Raw genomic sequence first — 24,124 nt, forward strand, 5'->3', positions numbered from 1 at the left:
TTTGAAGTGATTAACGTATTTCATGTAAAACCATTTTGTGTTTTATTTATCAATGTGTTGTCTCCCCCACCGGGCTGGAGCTTTTATAGGAGAAAGGTTTCCATATCTTGGAATTGATGTTGTGGATGTAAAAAGGAGTTTTTTCCAAAAATGTTAATAAAATAAAATCAAAGCATGAATGTGTCAGTGGTCAGTTATTACCAGTTCTGACTTTTAGCATACAGGAAAACTACAGTTACTTTTGGGGGCTTAGTAAGTAATTTGTGTATGTTAGCAGTCGTAGAGTCCTTTATTAAATGAGTGAGATGTGGGAGTGACAAAGTCATTGAGCCAGTTTGTTCATAGACCTTAGCCGTAATGAATCTGAACTTTGTATAATCAGAGCTAGTGCTCAAGTTTATCATATCATTTGTCTTCTAAAGGTAGTGGAAGATATTTAGAATAGCTGTTATATTATAAGATTGTCTTTTGATCGGTATTCATAAAGGTCAGTTAGGGCTGAATAGTTCTAATCTCAAACTGTATATACACACACCTTGCCTTTGCCTGGTTTTCCAGACTGAAAGAGAAAAATAGAAAATAGGACACATAAAAATTCTATTTCCATTCCTAATATAGCTCTGTGAGCATACTCATCCAAATCTTGGAACAAGTTTAGTTACTATATTATCTTTGTTTGCATCCTGTTTTTCACTCTTATTATCAATTTGAACTTTTATAATATGCTTAGATTTAATCCGCGAGGATGTCTAAGAAATCCTAGGTGCTAATGTGCCTACCCTATTCCTGATAGACTCAATAGTTTAATTTAGCTGCTATAATCAGGAATTTGTCACTAGGAATGTTAAAGCAATTTTATGTTTAAAAACCTAGGAAGCATAAATCACGTGTAAAACTAAAAGTTCTTGGTGTAGCTCTTTTAGAGTTTCTGTATTAAAATATAATTTCTGAACTAATATTGTTGTTTAATAATTGCTGTGTATTTGAGTAATAAGATGTCTACTTCAAATTAGTTTGAATCCAACTGTAAAGATACGGGAAAACCTTTAAAACAGTGTTCCATTGTCTATAAAAATATTATTTATTGACTCTTTTGCTTCCTTGAATGCTTTTCTTTCCCAGTCTAATGATCCCTGGTTATTCATTCAACAGACATTTATTGATCACTACTGAGTGCCGGACATACATTGGAGACATAGAGGAGAATAACTCCCTGTCCTTAAGGCCATTGTTGTACCAGAAAATGGAAACTATGACTTTGTATAAGGGGCCTTTTCATAGATCATATATATTAATTGTTTAAGATTATATTCAAATGATTTGACATTAGCCCTTGTTAATTGAGAGGATGTTTCTGGGCCTCAGACTTAGTTTTGGTGGGTTTAGTGTGTTCTTATCACTGTAATTTCCTGAAGAGAGTAGAGTTGATTACGGTGGTAAGTTTTCTTCTAAGTCATAGTCGATTATTAGTCTAATAATCAGTGGTTCTTCTTAAACTGCTAGTAAGCGTTTCAATAGATGCTCACTGCCACTTTTATATTCCAAGTAGCTGTTAAAAACTGTATGCAGTTTTTATTTTATTTATTTAGGTGTTTATTTATTTTGTCTTTCCACCTTTTCTAGGGCCGTTCCCTATGGCATATGGAGGTTCTCAGGCTAGGGGTCTAATCGGATCTGTAGCCGCCGGCCTACACCAGAGCCAAGGCAACGCCAGATCTGAGCCGCGTCTGTGACCTACACCACAGCTCACGGCAAAGGCGGATCCTTAACCCACTGAGCAAGGCCAAGGATTGAACCCGCAACCTCATGGTGCCTAGTCGGATTCATTAACCACTGAGCTACGACAGAAAATCCCAGTTTTTATTTTTAGTTAAACACAAGTCACTGCTTGAAGCTCAAGATGCCTGGAAGAGTGTTCCATGAATTCAAAACTGAGCAGTGATGAGTAAATGGGAAGTATATATTTTGTAAAGCTAATGATTAGATTTTTTTATAAATAGTGAATGGGGCGGGGGAAATAAACATGAATGGTAACTTAAACAGTAACCAAAAATGCTTTCTTGGAGCTTTTCGTTTCAGTAGATTTTTATTCTGCCCCATATAGGTGTCCCAGGTACTCTGCTCAGGGATTGAATAGTCATTGGTGAATCAGACAGACACAAACCTTGCTGTGAAGTTACTGAATCTTAAGTAGTCTTTTCTTGCTTTTGTGTCAGGATAACTGTTATGTCAAATAGCTTGGTGATGAGGAGTACTAGCTTTGGCATGCTTTGTCTGTACAAAGCATAGTGGTGTCACTTATTGGTTGTCATCTCATTTAATTTATTCAAGTCCTCTGAGCCCCTCATTTTCCTTTCCATAAATTGAGAATCTTAATACCTCCTCTCCTCTTTGTTGTTGATATTTCTATATAATATGATTTTATATAATATTTAATTAGTAAGCCTAATGAAAATGTCAAAGTGTTACATGGCACTGTAATTGACCTTTACATATTTGTCCTACAAAAATGACCTTGCCAATGTATTTCCCTTATCCCCTTTCTTCTGCCTTTCTGACATAGGTGAGCCCTAGCCTTTGGTCTCTAGAAACTTTTATTTATTTACTTTATGTGGAACTGTCAATAAACACATCAATTGTGTTGCTTTCATTTGTTTATGAGAAAGGAGTCGCTTGTTCATTTTATATAGGTTGACGGAATAGCTACCAGGTAGAATTGGTCCTCTGAGTTGGTATCAGACCAAAGACCCAGAGATGATAGTCTCTCTTAGCTTGTTAATAGTCCCTTAGGAGTTCAGTTAAGTTCATTGTTTATACTCATCATCTATAATTCTAGAAATACCTATCATATATGAATATCAAGATACTAGGCATATTGTCATTTTTTTAAAAAGATGATAATATTCAGTGTAACTTATGTTTTTTGTTCTTTTTTTTTTTTTTTTTTTTTTTTTTGGTCTTTTTAGGGCTGCGCATGTGGCATTATGGAAATTCCCAAGCTAGGGGTCAAATTGGAGCTGCAGATGTAGGCCTATGCCACAGCCACAGCAGTGCCGGATCTGAGCCATATCTGTGACCTACGCCACAGTTTGCAGCAACACCAGATCCTTAACCGGCTTAGCGAGGCCAGGGATCGAACCTGCATCCTTATGGGTCCTAGTCAGGTTCTTAACCTGCTGAGCCATAATGGGAACTCCCATTTTTTGTTCTTTATTTAGGAATTTTCCTAAGGAAATATGTCTTTAAAGGTCCCTCCATAATTTCCTGTTGATGTTTTCATTTACCAAATGTCTGTGTATATACATTGGCATATAGATAATGTTTATGGTTTGATTTGGGGGGTAGCTGTTTCCTAACTTTAACACTGTATTGCAATAGCAGTACTCTGCCTGGTTTACTGTGTCAGTTTGAGTGCTTCAAGAAGCAAATGTAAAAAAGGGATTAGATTTACAAGAGGTTTATTTGGGGGAACACCTGTAACGAATAAAGGGTAGACTCTTCAGATAGCAGTACAGCTCTGGCCACACAGGAGAAAGAGAAGGTGGGATTGGTTAGAAAGAGCTTCAGACCGTAGTATATTTCTGAGGAAGTTTCAGCCAGTTTGTTGGAGAGTCCTTGAGACAGTTGTCCTTTAGAGGAGTCCCTTTTTGGCAGGAATGGCTAGGTTGTAGTACTGCTGCTGTGCTCAGTCTTTGGCTGGGAGTAGCCCAAGGGAAGTGTGACCCTTGGTGAACCCCTAGAGGATCCAGAAGTGTAGCATCTGGGGTTTGTGAGTCAGCTATGCATTTTACAGTAGGTTCTACTGAAAGGAGATCTGAGCTGGGCAACTCCATGATCACACTAGTAACTATAGTAGCAGGTTCACACATATTATTTTTTATTTAATCTATCGCTAACTCTGTGAGATGTCATTCAAGAGCAGATGGAGACATTGGGAAGTTAAATAACAGTTGTCTTAGGTCACTTAACTAGCAGGTGATAGAACCAGAATTCTAACTTAGGCAAAATTCTGACTCTAGAGTATCTTAAGCATTTAAACACCCGTACCATACAGAGTATACGCATACACTGTAAAAACTCTTGCCAAACTGACTTCACTGTGTTCTTTTTACAAAGTTTCATGAATCTAAAACTGTCTAATTAACCTTTTGCCATACTGGTTTCTAGAGATCAGTTTATTTTCATTAAAGCATATATGTTCAAAACTGTGGTTTTACTGTTTGAATTTTGGTGCATGTCTTCACTTGTCAAAAAAAAGTACATTATGCTAGTTATACCCTATCCTCCTTTTCTCCCAGTATATTGAAGTTCTACTACAGATCTCTAGCTACAATAAGCAATTCTCCAAGGATGAAGAAAGAAAATGTACATACACATAGGAATTTCTTTTCCAGAGCTAAAATTGACATTTTATAAATAATTTCCATGTTGCAAAGTTGAGACTAAGAAATCACAGCAATTCAGTGATATGCATTTGGCATGAGTCAGTTTTAGTTCTTAGTGCTTTTCATTGGAAATGGCATAAAAAGTAAGATTTCTTTGAATTTTTTATGCTGTGGGCTTACAAGAGACATAAGATGTTTTTCTCTTATAGATGTCTGGCAGTGCATGGCAGCAGAAGTAACAAAGTGGTCACAAACCCCCCCAGCAGTACTTCCCAGGTCGCATGCACCCTTAATTTTTAAAGAATCTAGAAACAACCTAAGCAGTTGATAACAGGTCATTTCTAGGTGATAAAGGGTATTCGATATGGGGTGTTGCTTTTCCTTCCACACCTAACATTTTTACAGTCATTTAGAGACTTACTTTATATGATGATGAATTTATATATGTTTAAATACGTAACCTAACTGGTAACTCAATTGTAACTCTTTCTATTCTTGGTGTTTGACATTGATTTTGAGGGCCTAAATTTTTTTTCAAGCCCTTTTTTCCCCCAGCTTATTTTATATATAAACAATTCCCATGGTCATTGACTTCAATATAAGGGCAGTTAGGAATGCTCAAAGGCAGCTACTGTTTAAGGGGGAGGGGGAGTGGAATTCTGAATGTTAGCATTTACTGCCAGAAGTGCTTGTGTATTTTTCTTTCAAATACCTTTTTATTAAATTAATTTTTCAAACTTAACTTAAAAAATAACTTCCTTTGAATGTAAAAGTTGGGAACTATAGATTGGTGTGTTAGAAATTGAGTCTAGTCTTTGATATGAAAGTCTAGTCTTTGATAGTTTAGTCAGTTGATATGAAAACACGATTTAAAAATAAATAGCATATTGGATAAACTGTACTATACTAATGAAAGAAGCCAAAAAATTATAGATTAAACTGAACTTGAAAATATTACAGTTTTGAGCCCTAAACCAGATTCATTATTAAAATGAAATGATAGGTCCTTGACCCTTGGGTGTGCTTGGAATAAATATGGAACACAGTATTGTTTTTAAAACTATTTTGCTTTTATAAGCTAAGACAGATGTACAAAAAAGATGCAGTTTTTATTTTGTATTGGCAGCTTCCAAATATTTAGTATCTATTTCCAAGAGTTGCAATTAGTAAAGCAACCATGGTACTGAAATCTGCACATCCCACAAGCTAATTATATTTGCAAGGTCAGAGTGAATACATATTTTCAGAAAAATAAAGGGTTATATAAATATGTGTCTTCTACTTGGCTGTTATATCACAGTTTGTTGATCTGGAGTATAATGTGTACAATTCACAAATTTGTCTGATAACAGAAAGTGGTGTGTGATTGTGTTTATTTTACTAACCAGTATATTCACAGCAATCACTTCCAAATATCTCTCCAGTAAAGATGTGTTAATTACAAAACAGACAAGGTCTTCTATTATATTAAAGCTACTAACAAGAAGACAGCAGGAATCACACATGTAAATAGCATCATCAACCCCTATTTTAGTCCTCTGTTTTGATCTGTGAGTTGCGCATAGACCAAAGGTGCTATTAAAGACTGAGTGTATGAAATAGGCAGCATTATATGAACAAAATTTATTCAACAAGAAAACAGACCTTTAACATGAATTTAACAAGCCTGAGAAATTATAAACTATCATATGCTGCAGATTCATGCAGTGATAATAAACAAAAAAGGAAAGTAAGAGGTTTCCCTAAGCTAGCCAAACTGCTAATGGTTTTGTTATAAGCTGTCTACTGTTGCAGTGACCTCTGAAAAGTCTCAAGGCACTTGTACCAGAAAAAATTAAATGGTCAGGCTGGTGAATAGAGATTCAGTGTGGTGTGTAGGACTGCAACATAGGAAAAGAATTATAAAAGTCTAGCTTCATATGCCTGAAAATATTTTTCATACTTTGGCTTTAAGTTTTTGTTATTAAATATTAAGGAGGTAGTTTTTGTGCAAATGTTTTGTTTTGTTTTGGGGGGAGGGTTTTGTTTTGTTTTTTGTTTTTTTCTAAATTGTTTTTTTTTTGGATTTATAAGCCAAAAGCCAAGGTGGTTTAATGTATATATACACTTTAAAATAAACTTTAGAAATTTCATATAGCTAAAAAAAAAAAAAAAGATTTTCCCCTTGCCCCCTTTCCATACCTTAATTAATCCTTGGGGGGTTCTTTGTTCAGTATATTGTATCTAAGATTTCCATTTTTATCCATGGAGTGACCACTTTGCTGTCATTCTATTGCATCATGCTGTAAATACATAAACATGGAGAAACGCCTTCAGCTTATACACACCTCCAAGTGCTCACTAGGGCTTTTTCTTGAATCTTACTGTGGCATAATTAACACCTTCTTCACCCATTGCTCATTAGTGAACTGGACATTAATGAGTCTATTTTGATAGGTTGCTCTGAAGGAGAAACCCACTTAATCTCACAGCGCAAAAAGCAATTATAAAATTGTGCAGAAATTAAAATGTAGACTATATTGCCATATTTATGTTTTTATTGCATACTAAATCTAATTTTGGTCTGCAGGTTGTTGAACATGTTAGTTTCCTTAAGACAGTTGCTATAGTGATGGCAGCAAATTCCTTTAATCTTGGTGTAAAGTATTCATTTTCTATTGGCTATCATATTGCTACTCGGAAGTTGTCAATCTAAGCATGTCATTTCACATCGGCTATCATTTATTAGTTGATCAGTGTATTAAATTCCTGAGTTTATCTTTATTTTTAAATGGAATTTAAAATTTTAAATTTCTAACTGTTTTAACTGATTGTGCTGTTTAGCTGGTATTTTCATTTTCTCTTTATGAAGTTTCACACCTGTTTATAATTTCCCAGAGAAATATTATAGAGATTTTTTTTCATGTAAAATAGCTGATCTGTTCTAGTTTGAAAGCATTCAGTATAAAAAAGACATCTTGTGATATATAATGGAATTTTTATAGTTTTGTAGAAGTGGTTTTTTTTTTTTCCTACAATGGTACTGAAATCTTTAGGTGGAATCAAAGTGTTCTGAAAACAATTGGACCAAAATGATGCTTTGCTTTTAAAAAATTATTGCTATGGGTAAGGGAGGCAGTTCTTAATTTTGTATTTATTTAAGTTATACATCTGTCAAAATGGTCTCTTTTCCCTTTCTTAGCCTACATTTTATCTTATTTTTATGTGCTTTTTAGTAGGTAATGTTAGAAATTTTTCTAGGTTTTTAAACAATTATTTGAAATTATTTATGTTAATATCTGATTAAAGCACATTTGGTATTAGTACCTACTATTATTGCTTTATAAAAAATGTGATTAGAAAAAATATCAAATATAAGCAAGAGGTATAAACCTAGGCCATATTTCTCTGTACATAAATGTGAAAGTTAAGTGTGGATTAGTTATTGTATAAAAAGAAAAAAGTTTTCACAAACTATTAAATCATGCATGTTCTGGGGATACTTGGTTTTATTTTAAGACAAGAGGAATCTTTGGGGAAATTCAAACTGTTAGAAATAAAAGCAAAATTCAAATTTGATTTTTGTGGGGGGGGGTGCCTTCTGGAGTAGATAGAGGCCTTAGATTGGGTCACTTGTACTTTGGTCTAAGTTTGTATGTACTCTTTGGTACTGTTGACCCTTTGTGGCAGCTTTTTAGAAAGGGTGGGCTTTTTCTTTGTCTCTTTAAATCTTGTTCTTTAGCATACAATATGTAATAATGCTTACTACAGATTTTTTGAATTTGATTAGATTCCAGTTGGCTTAATTTGAAAATAAATTTTTTTAATCCCTTAGTATCCTCAAACAGTAATTATTGTACAAATGAGAAATAGTCTTAGTTGACAATAGCTTTTAAGAAATCGATGAATTTCACTTATTTAGCACTTTTAAAGGAAAATCTAGAAATACTATATTGTACTGCTTTAAGGTATTTTTATGTGAAGAATGTCTTAGGTTTATTCTCTAGGTAATTGATTTACATTATCTAAAAGAGGCATCTGTCTTAAGATCCCCAGTTCTTTACATAAAACTTAATATCTGAAACTTTGAGTTATTTCAAATCCATAATAATGAACCGAAAAAAGCATTCAGATATTATGTGATTTTTGTTAAATCTCTTAATATGTAAGAACTAATAGAGGATTTGTGTCATGTAAGAATTTGAAGTTTTTATGTACTGGAATATTGAATACACCTAGCAAAAAGAGGATAACTATTGTTACTTTACTGTGGATTTAGGGCTGTTTCATTCTACAGCATGTTCTTGGCTTAAAGCATAGGTGACCTTGGTTTTCTTGTATTGTGCCTCCTATTCTTGACAGTGGCTTGGACATTTAAGGCCATCCGACAAGGTATAAAGTCTTTTATAGTCACAAGAAGTAAAAGGTATCTGACTAGAAGAGAATACGTGGAGCAAGTGCCTTGGTGGTTGTAATTTTGTTGTCATTTCAAGTACTGTGGTAGTATAATTGATGTGACAGGGCTGGGCTTTAGATGTGGTCCCTTAGCTTGTGCTCACTTTCAGTTTTAGTTTCTCTGTCATTCGTTTTGATTAGGTAAAATTTAGGTGACAGACACATGCACACCAATGAAGGCTGTTTGGTATAAGTTTAGTAATGATGTATTTCAATAATAAAGACACAAAGTTAGTATTTTCCTTTACTGCTTCATGAAAATTGCAATAATTGGTGTCACCTTACATTACAAGATAGAGGGTGGTGTGCCGATGGCACCGTCAGCAGGAGGTTCTTTTTTATTAATATTATAATTAAATGATTTTCTGGAAATAGGCCAGAAACAGATGCAAGTTGATCATGCCTTGTCCACTGTTGCTTGGCATCATCACTTGCTTTTTAAAAAAGAATTGACCTGACACCTTGTTTTTACAGGTTGTTATTGATGCCTTCAGATTGATCAATGCTAATATGATGGTCTTAGGACATGAACCAAGACAAACAACCTCAAATCTGGGTCACCTAAACAAGCCATCTATCCAGGTAATGCCTGTATTTGATAACGTGTTAAAAACTGTTTCACATTTTAAAAGCCTGTTATAAATGGCCATTTTAAGATCCAATACTTAGCATTTTAATTTGTTTTGCAATTAATTTTTCTTGTGCTTTAAAAGGAGATTATGGAAGTGTTGCAAAAGTTAAATTTGCTCATATATGAGTCAGCTTGTAGTGATATCTTTAAACTTTTCCTAATGCAGTTTTGGACACCCTGTTTGGGAGCATGGTAAAATCTTTATCTTGAGAACACTTTGCATGGTTAACACTGTGGTAAAGGAATGATAAGGGTTTCAGGGGAGTGCGTTAGGTGTCACTGAATAGACATTTCTTATAGCAATAAATAAAGGTAAATTGTTATATGATTTAAGAGGTCCCCAGAAGCAGTGCCTAAATACTACTTAAATTTTTCTACGTTTTTATGCTTAATCCCTACCTTTAAAACAAATCATACAAAACATGACAACATACTGCTTTTGATTGGAGGTTACATCTTGTTCTTTCTAGTGATGTCAACCACCATTATCATGGTTATCCAGACACTTAATATTCTCCTGAGTGATGAATGTTTTCTTTGTATCATTCACATGCCTCATTGTTTTTACACATATCCTTATTGTCTGCAAAAATTATTTTAAATGTGTTTTTAAATACACCACAACCTGTGTCTATATAGGTAATTGCTTCTCTGAAGATTAATTAAAAGCAGAGAAATACCATGTTTGGTTAAATAGAACACATAGGACAGAGACATTATAGTAGCTATTGGTACCCTCCTTCTGAAAACTTGCTCTGTCATAAGATTGTCTTTGGGGAGTTGTGGCTTTGACAGTTAACCATGGTTGGGCCTGGTTGCACTTTGATAACTTTATACTTTTAGATGCTTTTACTTTTTCAGCAGCTACTCATCTGAAATTTTCATCAGAGTGAATTTTTTTTCAAAAGATTGAGGTGTGTTGCTTTCGAAAATTTTTTTTACCAGGGAGAAAACTGTGGAGTATTAATGAGTATGAAATAAGCTACCCGGGTTTTTGATTGGGTACAGACAAGCCCATGCTTGCATGTTCCAAGAGAATATATTATTGGACCTGTTTAGCCTGTGATAATGACCTTTCTTATAAACCCCCATAGCATCATACTGCTTCATTATTTTTTTTTTTTGCAAGAGGTTAAGTATCATCTCGCAGTCTAAGATCATTGTGATTACTACATGATATGTTTCTGCCAGAAGTTTTTACTAATTGCAAGTACAGCCACCTGTTGCAGATTTCATTTTTTAAATGTAAACACTGCTTTTTGACCTTAAAAATTGAGTGTAATTAAATAATTAAAATCTATTTCTTTCTACATAAGTTCAGTTTGTATTTTTTATGTTATAGGCTATAATTTAATATGGACCTTATAAAGCAGGTTCCAAACCCAAGTTAAAAGGACCTATGTATATATAACAGCTACAGCATAATTGTTTTTCATTTCATTTTGGTTTGTTTTGCCTTCCAATTAAAATTTGTAAATATATTTATTTCACAGTTTATATAACCCCCATCAGGAAGACACCTATCAGAGTGCTTTACAGTTTTAAGACAATTCCAGCATTAAAACACTCAAATGGGATCAAGGCAAAAAGTGACAGAACAAAGCTGTACCTTAAAACACTTTCTTCGTTTTCTAAGACAAGCTAGACAGGAAGCAACCCAGAAGAACTTGAAGTGAATGATGGTATTCATAATGGAATTTTAAGATGTATTAGCAGAATCTTTACCTCAAGGATCAGAAGCCTTTCAGAAAGGCCATACCATTTATTTTGGAGGAAAGTTAATTTGTGTTAAGAGGGATCTGGTTCCTAAACTGACTTACAAGTAGTGGAATCGGAACCTGACGGGTACCATCAGCATTCATGCGGGTGGTTACTAATGCTTTTTTAACACTGATTTTTTTTTTATTATTATTATTATACTAAAGTAGTGGGAAAATATTAGGACTATACTGTAGACTCCTATTTCATATATTGAGGAAAATTCAGATATGTTAAGAAAGAGATTACAAAATGGGATATGTAAGTTCTCTTCTTTGAAAATATATATTTTATAAATTGCGCCTACATGTTTATACCAAGATAGTAGCATTGGGTTACCTTTGGGTAGTAGGATTATGGAATTAAATAAGAGAAGCCATTAATAATCCTGGTAGAAAGGGAAAAGTTTAATGCCTATACTGTAGATTTTTCCATTAATATGTGATACTTTGTATTATTTTGTACTTAGAGCATTTGACTATTATTGACTATTATTGTGAATGAGCAATTATTAGTAACGAAAAATGTTAAACTATTCCACTGAAAACCTGTTCAACAATATTTCAGATCCTTGAGGGTCACAGTGTATATGAAGATTGGTTGTCAGCTGCATGGAAATTTAGTAAATAATGATGCATAAATGCATTGTACTAGAGTTGCGAGCCTCTAAGTGTGGCCCTGAGTACAGCTGTATTGTCTATCAGTTAAAGTAATTGAAAAACATTTTTTTCAGCAGTCGTTAAACAGTTATAAAACCGTTGTTTTGGAAGGAACCATTGTGGTCATTTTGTAGGTGAGGAAACCGAGGCCCAGAAAGTTTGTGATTTGCCTAGGTTATACAGTGAGTTAATGTAGGGACTAGTACATAACAAGAGTGCCTCATTCTTTTGTACCATATTTGGAAGTTGAATTAATTAATTCATTTTGTCATAGATAGTATGTGTATACAACTCAAAATTCAAAAGGTACGAAAAAGTATTTAGCAAAAATTCTCTCTTACTTTGGCTGTCTGCTACCCACTTCTCCACCCTAGAGGGAACAAAGCCCATGTTTTGTTTCTTTTCAGAGTTATTATATTTATATAAAGAAGGCTTCATTTTAAAGTATGATTTAATGGATGATATTTAGCACCACATTTTCAGTTTTATCAGTATAAAATAATTTAAAGCAAACAGATTTATCTTTAGATCTAAGTAAATCAAACCCATGCCACAGTTGGGTCCTGCACCACAGCTGTGGCAACACTGGATCCTTAACCTGCTGTGCCACAAGGAAACGTCCTAAATATGCCTTTTTTTAAGAGCATGAAACATTTTTAACCTATCGAGAACCTATAAATAGGTTAATACATAGTTCATGAGCAATGTGTTTTATAAAACGCCTGCTTTTCTACAGCAGTGAGCAAATGGTGTTATAACTTCTAACCTTTTCTCTGTAGTCTGGGCAATGCCAATGAAGTATGATTAGGGTGGGTATTAGTGGCTTTTAGTTATGTTTTAAGTATTTGTTTAGTCATTTAAGTGGTAGGAAGTTGTTTAAGTTAGAGAATATTATTTTAGAAACCATCGTCAGCAGTCTCTACAGAAAATATGGTTCTATGCAATTCCATCCAACCTGGTAGCTGAGTGCCTCTCATGAAGTGCCTCTGTTTTTATTTCCATAGTTTCTGCCACCTTTGCTCATACATCGCTGCAGTTCAGTTTATTTTTTTTTTTTCTTATCACTATTATTTATGCTTTAGTGGTTTAACCAATCTTGAACATTCGTTGGGATTAGGCACCTATTCTCCCAAGACATTTCTAATACTAAGCTTAACGATTCACAAGAATAAATGGGGAGTTCCTCTCGTGGCATAGGGGACGAATCTGACTAGTATCCATGAGGATGCATGTTCGATCCCTGGGCTCACTCACTGGGTTGGGGATCTGGCGTTGCCATGAGTGTGGTGTAGGTCACAGATGCGGGTCAGATCCCACATTGCTTTGGCTGTGGTGTAGGCCTGCAGCTGTAGCTCTGATTCAACCCCTAGCTTGGGAACTTCCATACGCCATGAGTGCAGCCCTAAAAAAGCAAAAAAAAAAATAGAAGAAGAAGAATGGGGAATATATATAAAGAATACAAACGGTGATTGATTTTGAAGTTTTTTCCTTGTAATGATTTGTGTACTTTTTTTGAGTTTGTCATGCCAACATAATTATAAAGCTCTACTCTAAAAATTACCTTAAAGGACATGTACATAACTCGAGAGTTATAATCAGCATATTCTCAAAACTCCACTTTGTCTGGTTCCTTCTCCAAAGCATTCTTTATCTAGAACAAATAGCAATCTTAAACTGATACGGAGTACCAATTTAGGCAAAACTTCCTTCTTTGAAAAGTTGGCAGCCTTTAAGCCAAGAAAATAAGGATCAAGATATCTAAGCAGCAAATAAGCTAAGTCCTGTTAGGAAATCCAAAATGTATTATCCTAGAAACAGTGCTTTAAAAAGTGGCTAGCTTCCCAGGTCAGCCACTGAAAACTGACTTATCCCACAATATATAACATTATAGAATAGAACTATGCTTCTTAATATGGCTTTTATGAGAAAATGGTTGCAGATTTCAAATAATTAATGAATGAGCATCAGGAAAATATCCTGCTTTAATGAAGAACTGCCCAAAACTTTCTAAATTGATCGTATATGTTTGTTAAATGTAAATTTAAAAGTTAAGTATTGATGTTTTAAAATTTCCTGGCTATATAACTTCTTTATCTGCCTGTTAAACCATGGCATTTGCTAGTATGTTATATTTAATTTGTAATTTGACCCTTTCAAAATGCTAGTGTCCCCCTTGGTAAGGGGAATCTTGTATTTGATATATGCTGCCACAACTTGCAATTCATGTCAACTGGATTGGTGAATTTGAGAGAATTATTTTTCACCAAGCTAAATGAAAAGACGCTGTCTATGCCTTTTGGGCTCCTATGGAAGGAGGACTGCACATGGCCATTTACTTATGATTTGAGATGAAAGTATTAAGGGTACAAAGCAAGTGAGTAAGTGAAATTGGAAGATAGTTGGAGGATATCATTTGATCTAAATTTGTATTTGTTTTGTTATTGTTCCTGCTAATCTTTCATGCTGCCTATGTTTTACTGCTTTTATCTAAATAATGTAGTTGAAAATCAGATAAATAGTGCCTTCAAATTCCAAACTGTGTATTTGAGCAGTAGAACCAGAGCCACTGCACAGATGACACCAACTAGTTATGATGTGAGCCACAGGGGAAGTCTTAGTTAGCTTTATCTTTAGATTCCTGAGAGTTAACCCCAAAGCCCTGTTTGGTTTTGTACTTGAAAATATGCACTGTGTGTATTTATGTACTTTATGTCTTAGAAGTCTGAGAGAGGGGTCCCCAGAAACTAGTCTTAATCTCATCTGAACCTTCATTACTAAAGTTAGATATTTGAGCAGTTGTGAATAGATTCCAACACAAGCTGGGTTATTGTTTCTTTATGAAGCCATGCCAGTAGTTTAAATTTTTGTTATGATTTGACTGTCTTGGTGAAAAAATGCATTGGAAAAAATTCTTAGTGAGATTGCTTGTCACTAGATAAGAACATGAGCTAAAAAGACCCAGGGAAGAACAACTCCATTTTGTTCATTTGGAAACCTGTGCAGGTACATTTATTTGTAATATATTAGAACTGAATTGAGAAAAGGGGAAACTTCAGGTTAATGTCATGGGTGAAAGGGAGTTCCCGTTGTGGCACAGCCAAAACGAATCCTACTAGGAACCATGAGGTTGCAAGTTTGACCCCTAGCCTTGCTCAGTAGGTTGAGGAACTGGTGTTGCCATGAGCTGTGGTATAGGTCACAGACATGGCTCAGATCTGGCATTGCTGTGGCCGTGGTGTAGGCCGGCAGCTATGGCTCCAATTGGACCCCTACCCTGGGAACCTCCATATGCCACGGGCATGGCCCTAAAAAGACAAAAGACCAAAAAAAAAAAAAGTTGTGGGTGAAGGAGTAAGATATTATGACTTTTAGGCTGTGGTTTGCGATAACAAAGAGTACCCTAGATATCCTAAAGTCAGATTTAATAAATTATGTGTTATTTATAATTAATTTGTAAGTTACATTATGATAAGGTTAAACCCTATTTTGACTCTGAGCAAGGTTACTAAAATTTTTGAATTTATGCTGCTCTATATCATGCTTTAAAGAATGTTTGCCCCATACCTCTAAACCTCAATTCTAAACTTGTATCTGAGAGAAAAAAAATTAATGTTTATTTAGGATAAAAAGCCATTTTTTAGAAGATGGTAAAGGTGTTATTTATAGGATATGTCATCAGTTTCAAACAGTTGTATTTATTTTATTAGATAAAAAATATTAATGTGTCCTTTTCTAATTATCTATCTAGGCATTAATTCACGGACTAAACAGACATTATTACTCCATTACAATTAACTATCGGAAAAACGAACTGGAACAGAAGGTAAGCTTAAATTTCTATCTAATAGAGAGGAGAAAAAATCTATTTCAAACAGTTTAAGCTATTACCTGGTGTGTTGGAATTTAAATTGTTGACCTCTTTCACTGATGTATTCAAAAATTTTTTTATCCCCAATGAATTGCAGCATGAAATAAAGGAATATTTTATTGGACGTATTAAAAGACATTTTGCCTTACTGGTAGATGCTAGAGCTGGAGAGGAAATAGGAAACAAATATTCCAGTTGGTTTATGACAAATTATAAAAATCTTTCTTCTAGTTCTTTGATTTTTATGATTAATATCTCTTCTCCAATAAAATGGCCCTTTGTTACTAAATTTCTAAATAAATAGCCTTCCACATTTGGAAGGAATAAATCAGATTGTAATTTGGAGCTGGAGGAATCAGGCTTCCGGACTTCAGACTATACTACAAAGCAACAATCATCAAAAGCACATGGTACTGGCACAAAGACAGAAATATCAATCAGTGGAACAGGATAGAAAGCCCATAATTAAACCCACGTACCTACAGCCAACTCACCTCTGACAAAGGAGGTAAGAATATACAATGGAGAAAGGACAGCTTGTTCAGTAAGTGGTGCTGGGAAAACTGGACAGCCACATGGAAAAGAATGAAATTAGAACACTCCCTAACACCATACACAAAAATAAACTCAAAATGGGTTAAAGACCTATATATAAGACCAGACACTATAAAACTCTTAGAGGAAAACATAGGCCAAACACTCTCCGACATAAGTGACAGCAACATCTTCTCAGATCCACCTATCAGATATTGACAATAAAAGCAAAAATAAACAAATGGGGCCTAATCAAACTTAAATGTTTCTGCACAGCAAAGGAAACCCTAAACAAAATGAAAAGACAACCCTGGGAGGAAATCTTTGCAAGTGAATCAACTGACAAGGGATTCATCTGCAAAATTTATAAACACTTTTTGCAACTCCATACCAGAAAAACAAACAACCCCATCAAAAAATGGGCAGAAGATATAAACAGATGTTTCTCCAAAGAAGACATACAGATGACCAAAAAACACATGAAAAGATGTTCAACATCACTAATACTAGAAAAATGCAAATCAAAACCACTATGAGGTACCACCTTACACCAGCCAGAATGGCCATCATCAAAAAGTCTACAAACAATAAGTGCTGGAGAGGGTGTGAAGAAAAGGGAACCCTATTATACTGTTGGTGGGAATGTAAATCCACTGTGGAAAGCAGTATGGAGATTCCTCAGAAAACTAAAAATAGAACTACCATTTGATCCAGCAATCCCACTCCTGGGCATCTACCCAGAGAAAACCATGACTCGAAAAGACACATGTACATGTACTCTGACATTCATTGCAGCACTATTTACAATAGCCAAGACATGGAAACAACATAAATGTCCATCGACAGAAGAGTGATCAAGAAGATGTAGTACATATACACAATGGAATATTACTCAGTCATTAGAAGGAACGAAATACCAGCGTTTTTAGCAACATGGATGGACGTAGAAATTACCATGCTAAGTGAAGTCAGCCATACAATGAGACACCAACATCAAATGCTTTCACTGACATGTGGAATCTGAAAAAAAGGACAGACTGAACTTCTTTGCAGAACAGATGCTGACTCACAGATATTGAAAAACTTACGGTCTCCGGAGGAGACAGTTTGGGGAGTGGGGGGATGTGCTTGGGTTATGGGATGGAAATCCTGTGAAATTCAGTTGTTATGATCATCATACAGCTACAGATGTGATAAATTCATTTGAGTAATAAAAAAAAAATAGATTGTAATTGTACAATGTTCTAAAGAAAATACCATGGTTACTTAGGGTAAAACTAAATGTGAGTCAACATGGACATAGAAAACAAACTTATGGTTATCCAAGGGAAAGGAGGGGAAGGACAGGGTTTAATAATAATAATAATAGTAATAATAATAATAAATTAGTTTAGAATTAGCAGGTGCAAAATACTATATATAGAACAGATAAGCAACAAGGTCCTACTGTATTGCACAGAGAATTATATATTCAGTATCCTGTAGTAAACCATATTGGAAAAGAATCTGAGAAAGAATAGATATATGTATAACTGGATCACTTTGCTGTGTACCAGAAACTAGCACAACACTGTAAATCAACTATACCTCAATAAAAATAATGCTTTAAAAATAAATAAATAAACTACAGGTGAGTCAAATGGGAAATGCATTTTAAGGGTTTTCAGATATATTTTTAAATTTTCTTTTCACGGCCACACCTGCAGCGTGTGGAAGTTCCCATGCTAGGATTTGAATTGGAGTTGTAGCCCCCAGCCTGCACCACAGCCATAGCAACATGGGATCCCAGCTGCATCTGCAACCTACACCACAGCTTGTTGTGAATGCTGGATCCTTAACCCTGAGCAAGGCCAGGGATTGAACTCACATTCTCGGGGACACTGTGTCTGGTTCTTAATCTACTGAGCTACAACAGGAATTCCCCAGGCAATTTTTTTTTTTTTTTTTTTGTCTTTTGTCTTTTGTCTTTTTTGTTGTTGTTTTGTTGTTGTTGTTGTTGCTATTTCTTGGGCCGCTCCCGCGGCATATGGAGGTTCCCAGGCTAGGGGTTGAATCGGAGCTGTAGCCACCGGCCTACGCCAAAGCCACAGCAACTCAGGATCCGAGCCGCGTCTGCAACCTACACCACAGCTCATGGCAACGCCAGATCGTTAACCCACTGAGCAAGGGCAGGGACCGAACCCGCAACCTCATGGTTCCTAGTCGGATTCATTAACCACTGCGCCACGACGGGAACTCCCCCAGGCAATTTTTAATTTGATTACTTTGAAAATTGCCGAGCATTTTGGTGGATTAGCATTCTTTTGTTTCTACTGATTTAGGAGTATCTCAAGTGCAGTTTTTCCCTTAACTAAAAATATTTAAGGCTACCTATTGCTTTTTGAAATTACAGTCTGAACTTTTTTTTTTTCTTTACTGCTGCAATTAGTCATTCTCCAAATAAGCGTCTGTATTTCTGAGAAAGACTTGAAAAAATTTTAAGAACACTAAGTACTATTGACTGTCACTAAGTTTTGATTTCTACATGCACCCTGAAGTCCAAACATGATAAGTGATCAGTAATAAATAAGATCTTTCTTACTAGTTGAAACTGTTCCATACTAAGTTACCATATGATTTGTGGGAGGTGGAATAAAGGGACTCTCCATACTACTCCCTTTCAACCAAATCACCTCCATTTTCAGTCTCATTTATATATTATGGAGAGGATGTGCTGTATAAGATTTTCTAAAGGTTAATAAACCATTATTTGAAAAGTTCAAAGCCACTAGTAAACTCACCCCAAAGTCCTATACGCTTGAGCGAATGGTAAGTGAGTGAATGGCAACAGTTCTTTCTTGGCCTGAGGGGAGACACAGAGCCGTAAAGCTCTCTTCTAGCTGCTTGCTTTTGTCCCAAAGTTTATATCTGCTCTGATAGATTTAGTTTATAGCTTGAAGTAAATTGTCACACTTATTTTAATTTTATGTGGAGTAGGTACAGGCTGCGAAAAAGGGCACACAAACTGAAAAATTCTTTCAGATACATAAATATTTTATAAGTCTTGATATCTGACATCCAGCTGTTTGGAAATATCCATCTAATTACAACAACTTTTTCTTTTTCTCCTTTTTTCTTTCATAGTATACCCCGTAAGCTTTTGGATAAAAGACACCCATAAATTCTTACTTTTTTTTTGTCTTTCGAGGGCTGCACCTGTGGCATATGGAGGTCCCCGGCTGAGGGTCTAATTGGAGCTGTTGCTGCCAGCCTACACCAGAGCCACAGCAACACCAGATCCAAGCCATGTCTGCGACCTACACCACAGCTCATGGCAACGCTGGATCCTTAACCCACTGAGCGAGGCCAGAGGTCGAACCTGAAACCTCATGGTTCCTAGTCGGATTTTTCTTTCTGCTGCGCCATGATGGGAATGCCTCCTATAAATTCTTACATAAATTAATTAATGTTGTATTTTTGTTCCTCAGATAGCTCAACTCAGGTGGTTTCTTGATACTAAAATCCCTGCCTTTACTTTTATCCCACCAAGCTATATTTTTAACCAAGTACCTGAGAGTCCCAGTGGAATCCTTCTTTTAAAAGCATGGTAGAATTATCCTGCTGCTCTATAGGAACTTTTTTGCTTGCTTTTGAAGTGTAGGAAAAAATCCAATTCTCAACAATTATAGGTAGCTTTAGGTAGTTGCTGCTGCACCAAAATTTTCTGAGGATGTATTTTCTAAAACACAATCAGTGGAAAAGATGGGAAACAATCAAAGAAATTACATGTACAGGATTTTTCCTTTTTTTTTTTCCACAAGCCCTAGGAAGAAAAGTGGGTAGTTTGGAGCTTTTGTGTCTTGGAAAACCTCATAGGTGATTTTGACATGCAGCTTATTGTCCAGCATAAGAAAAACTTTGTGTTGCTTTCAGCTGCAAACCTCTAAACAAGTAAATTTTCCAGACTAAACTCATATGCTTCCAACTATGTCTTCAGGTCCTCATGGCTTATGGATCTCATTTAAAGTACACTGGTTCTAATAGCAAAACAATGATAGTCATTCCGAAGCCACCATTTTTTTCACATTGCATACTTTTATCATTCATTTAGAAAACTCTTCTTATTCTGTGATAGTCCTTAACTGAAGAACATTATTTATATAGCAGGACTTTAAGAAAAACTATTTTATGATTCTAAACTTGAAAACTTACGAACTTCTAGGAATATGTACTCAGAACTAGGAATCCAGTTTGAGAAACAATGAACTAAGGTGTTTAGTTCCATTATCGCTAATAGGGTTCAATTCCAATTTGCAGATACGATTGCAAACTGGGAGAATAAATGATTTCATTCCTAGTTTCATGATTTTTATTCTAATATAAAGAAGTTTTAATTTTTTAAATATAGATGGAATATTAGAATTTGAAGGAAACTTAAAGATTATCTAATAAAAATTGGTATTTTTTAATTCAGTGAATTTTGTTATATTTATAGTTGTTCAACCATCATCTCAACCGAATTTTAGAATATTTCTATCCGAAGCCCCTAGTCCATCCCTCCCCTTCAACCTCTCCCCTTTGATAAATAATCATGAATTTTTCAAAGGCTATGAATCTGTTTCTGTTCTTCAAATAACTTTATGTCTTTAAGATTCCTCCTATAAGTCATTAATACAAGTCTTTAATTCTTAGATATGTAAACAGGGGCTCAGAAAGATTGACACAGAAAAAAGAGGGCATTTACTTTCTTAACATTTGAAAGCTGGGCTATTTGAGCTATTGGAAATCCTGTGTGTAACATAGTAGTTTCATTCATTCATTCATCATTCAATGGGTATTTATTGAGTACTTGCTTTGACTATATTATGATCTAGATTCTAGAATTTAGGCTTTGGTGATCTTGAAATAAACAGAACACAGTTTTTGCCATATTAATTTCTCTTTAGTGAGAGAGAAATGCACTAAACAAGAAAACAAAAATTTCAAGTGTTATAAAAATTATAAAGCAGGGTAAAGAAAGAAAGATGTTTAGATAGTGTGGGATGGTTTTTTATATAGTGTGGTGCAGAGTGGCACCTTTCTCTAAGGAAGTGAAAAAGGTAAACTTTTCATAGCTAAGGAAAATAGCCATAAAGGCAGAGGAACAGCACATGGAGTAGCCATAGGGTTGGAGTATACCTTAGATTTTATTAATATAAATTTAGGAGGATTCCTATTAGAATTTAAGTTAATAAAATTCAATTTGAATTCATTAATTCCAACAGTTTTTTGTGAAGCTGTTTTTCAAGACAAATAAAGGAAATTTCTTCTACAGGAAAATAATTGATTTTTCTTTATATTTTTTAGATGTTGCTAAATTTGCATAAAAAAAGTTGGATGGAAGGTTTGACACTTCAGGACTACAGTGAACACTGTAAACACAATGAATCAGTGGTGAAAGAAATGCTGGAATTAGCCAAGAATTACAATAAGGTAAAAACTTACTTTCAACATTTATTTCTTATAATCTTTGAAATACGTTTATGATTAGATGTCAGGCATTGTGTAAATATAAATAGTTCAAAATAGATTAGCCTATTTTATAGATCAGATAGTAAATATTTTAGGCTTTATAGGCCATCTGGTCCATCACAGCTTCTCAGCTCTGCCATTACAATGCAAAAGTAGCCACAGGTGATACATAAAGGAATGAGTGAGGCTGTGTACTAGGAAATACTATTTACTAAAACAGGCAGCTGGCTAGATGTGGCCCATGACCTATACTTTGCCAGCCCCTGTTGAAGACCTTGTAAAATAGTTATATATCTAAAATTTCTTCATTATTCAAAGGACTTTTCTTGGAAGGGGAGGGGAACAAGGAGATATAAACAATAACAACAGCATTTAATACCTGAAACATATACCTTAAGAATTTTCTGTTTTTTATTTAATAAATATTTATTGAAAGCCTGTTTGTGCCAGGCACTGGGGGTATGATAAGAAAGAAGACGTCCTTACAGAATTTATTTTTTGATAGGGGAAATAGAAAGTAAACAAATACTATGTAATGCATTGTGATTAATATTGCAAAGAAAAGGAACAGGATCATGTAAGGAAGAGTAACTAGGGCAGACCACTTATATAGGATGTTTAAAAAGTTATATTTTTCAGAATCTCCTGAAAGTATTTACTGTATGCTAAAGTATATGTGGCTATGATAATATTTTATTTATACATTCTTTTACAGTTTGGAAATTAAGAGAATAATTGAGCTATGACTAAAATATATCTTCTGTATTATATCAGTTTCCTAGGGCCATCGTCACAAACTACCATAAAATATATGTCTTAAAACAACAAATTTATTCCCTCACAATTCTGAAGCTAGAAATCCAAAATCAAGTTCTTGGGAAAGCAGTGCTCCCTGTGAAACCTCTAGGGGAGGGTTCTTCTTTTCCTTGCTTTGTGGCAGCATAACTCTAATCTCTAACCAGGGTTAGGATTTCAGTGTATCTTTTGAGAGGGAACATGATTCAACTCATAACATTTTTTAACTTTTTTAACAAAATTCGCATAAAGAGTAGATTTTACATTTTGACCCAGTGCATGCTAATGTATAGTTTGCGTGTATGGGTGGTGGTGGTGGTGTAGTGCAACAAAAGTTTTATGAAACAATATTTACCTTTGTTATAAATATATCCCTTGTAATAAGAAAATATTCTATTTTCTTTCTTATTTGACTGAATTTCATTCTGTTTCAGCTAGGTATACATACATATTATACACATAGACGTATAGCTTGCAACTCATTACTTGTTGAAAACCTGCAATTTGTAAAACATATGCACTATACAATATTATGCTTACTTATCGAATATCTACTGTACAATTTGCAATGGAAAACAAGGATCCATCCTTCATTTATAGGAAAACAGGGGCAGTAAGAAAAGTTCATAACCAGAGTACTAGACCAAAATTGGTTTTGTCCTGTGATACCTTAGTATTCAAATTGTCCACAGACCAGCTGCATCATTATCACCTGGGGTCTTATTAGAAATGTAGGCTCTTGGACCTGCTAAATTAGAATCTCCATTTTAACAAGATTTCCGAGAGATTTATATACTCATTCAAATCAGAAGTTATAGAGACCACAGCCATAGAGAAGTCCATGTGAAGTCCTGTAGAAGTTCAAAGGCTTTTGATTTCAACTGGGAGAAACCCAGGATGCTGTGTTAGAGAATAAAAACATTTGAACTAGGCTTTAAAGCATGAATAAGATTTGAACATACAGAGAAATGTTACCCTAGGCCAACTAAATACCATGCGCGGAGACTAGGAGACAGAAAAGGCAAGATATCTTTAGGAAAGTGTTTGGCTAGAGTACATAAAAGCATGAATAGTGGGGAATAAATTTTTTTAAATTACTAAAGTAATAACGTTTGGAAAATCAGGATGGAGTTATTTTTGATCAGGGGCATGATATACTCAGAACCGGACTTGAGGTTACTTAATTTGACAATGGTATAGAAGAAAGGTTGTTATAAGAGGAGATTTGAAATGGAGATTCTATTTTAGAAATAGTTTGCTATTACTCGAACAAAGGTACTGTCTGTCTTTCTGAATTACTTTAGTGGCAGGGGGTGGGGGGATGTCAGTAGACAAATAAAATGTTGGATAGATGAAGTGAAAGAAGGCAAATCAAAGATGAATTAAAAGTTTCCTGCCTAAGTGCCTAAAAGTATGTTGGTAGTATTAACATTTCCAATTTAAGTAGAAGTAGAAAAATTGAGAAAGGACATAAAAAGTTCCATCTTAAATAAGAACTTTTCTATAAGGGGCTAAAAATTAACGGTTAGAGCTTTTAGAGATAGTTACAACTATTGTTTGTCACACTAAA

The 24,124-nt window shown here is 34.8% G+C and overlaps 1 protein-coding gene across 2 annotated transcripts in view; it reads left to right on the top strand.

The window, feature by feature from the left end:
• Positions 1-24,124, top strand: part of PSMD14 (proteasome 26S subunit, non-ATPase 14) — a 101,506-nt gene that overhangs the window by 65,730 nt on the left and 11,652 nt on the right. For both annotated transcript variants that reach the window (XM_003359536.5, XM_013984188.2), the window contains 3 exons: positions 9,294-9,401; positions 15,616-15,690; positions 21,595-21,720. In XM_003359536.5, the coding sequence (XP_003359584.2) occupies positions 9,294-9,401; positions 15,616-15,690; positions 21,595-21,720 (309 nt within the window). The remainder of the gene's footprint in view (positions 1-9,293; positions 9,402-15,615; positions 15,691-21,594; positions 21,721-24,124) is intronic.

This window comes from Sus scrofa, chromosome 15 (genome assembly GCF_000003025.6).
Source record: "Sus scrofa isolate TJ Tabasco breed Duroc chromosome 15, Sscrofa11.1, whole genome shotgun sequence".
Lineage (NCBI taxonomy): Eukaryota > Metazoa > Chordata > Mammalia > Artiodactyla > Suidae > Sus > Sus scrofa.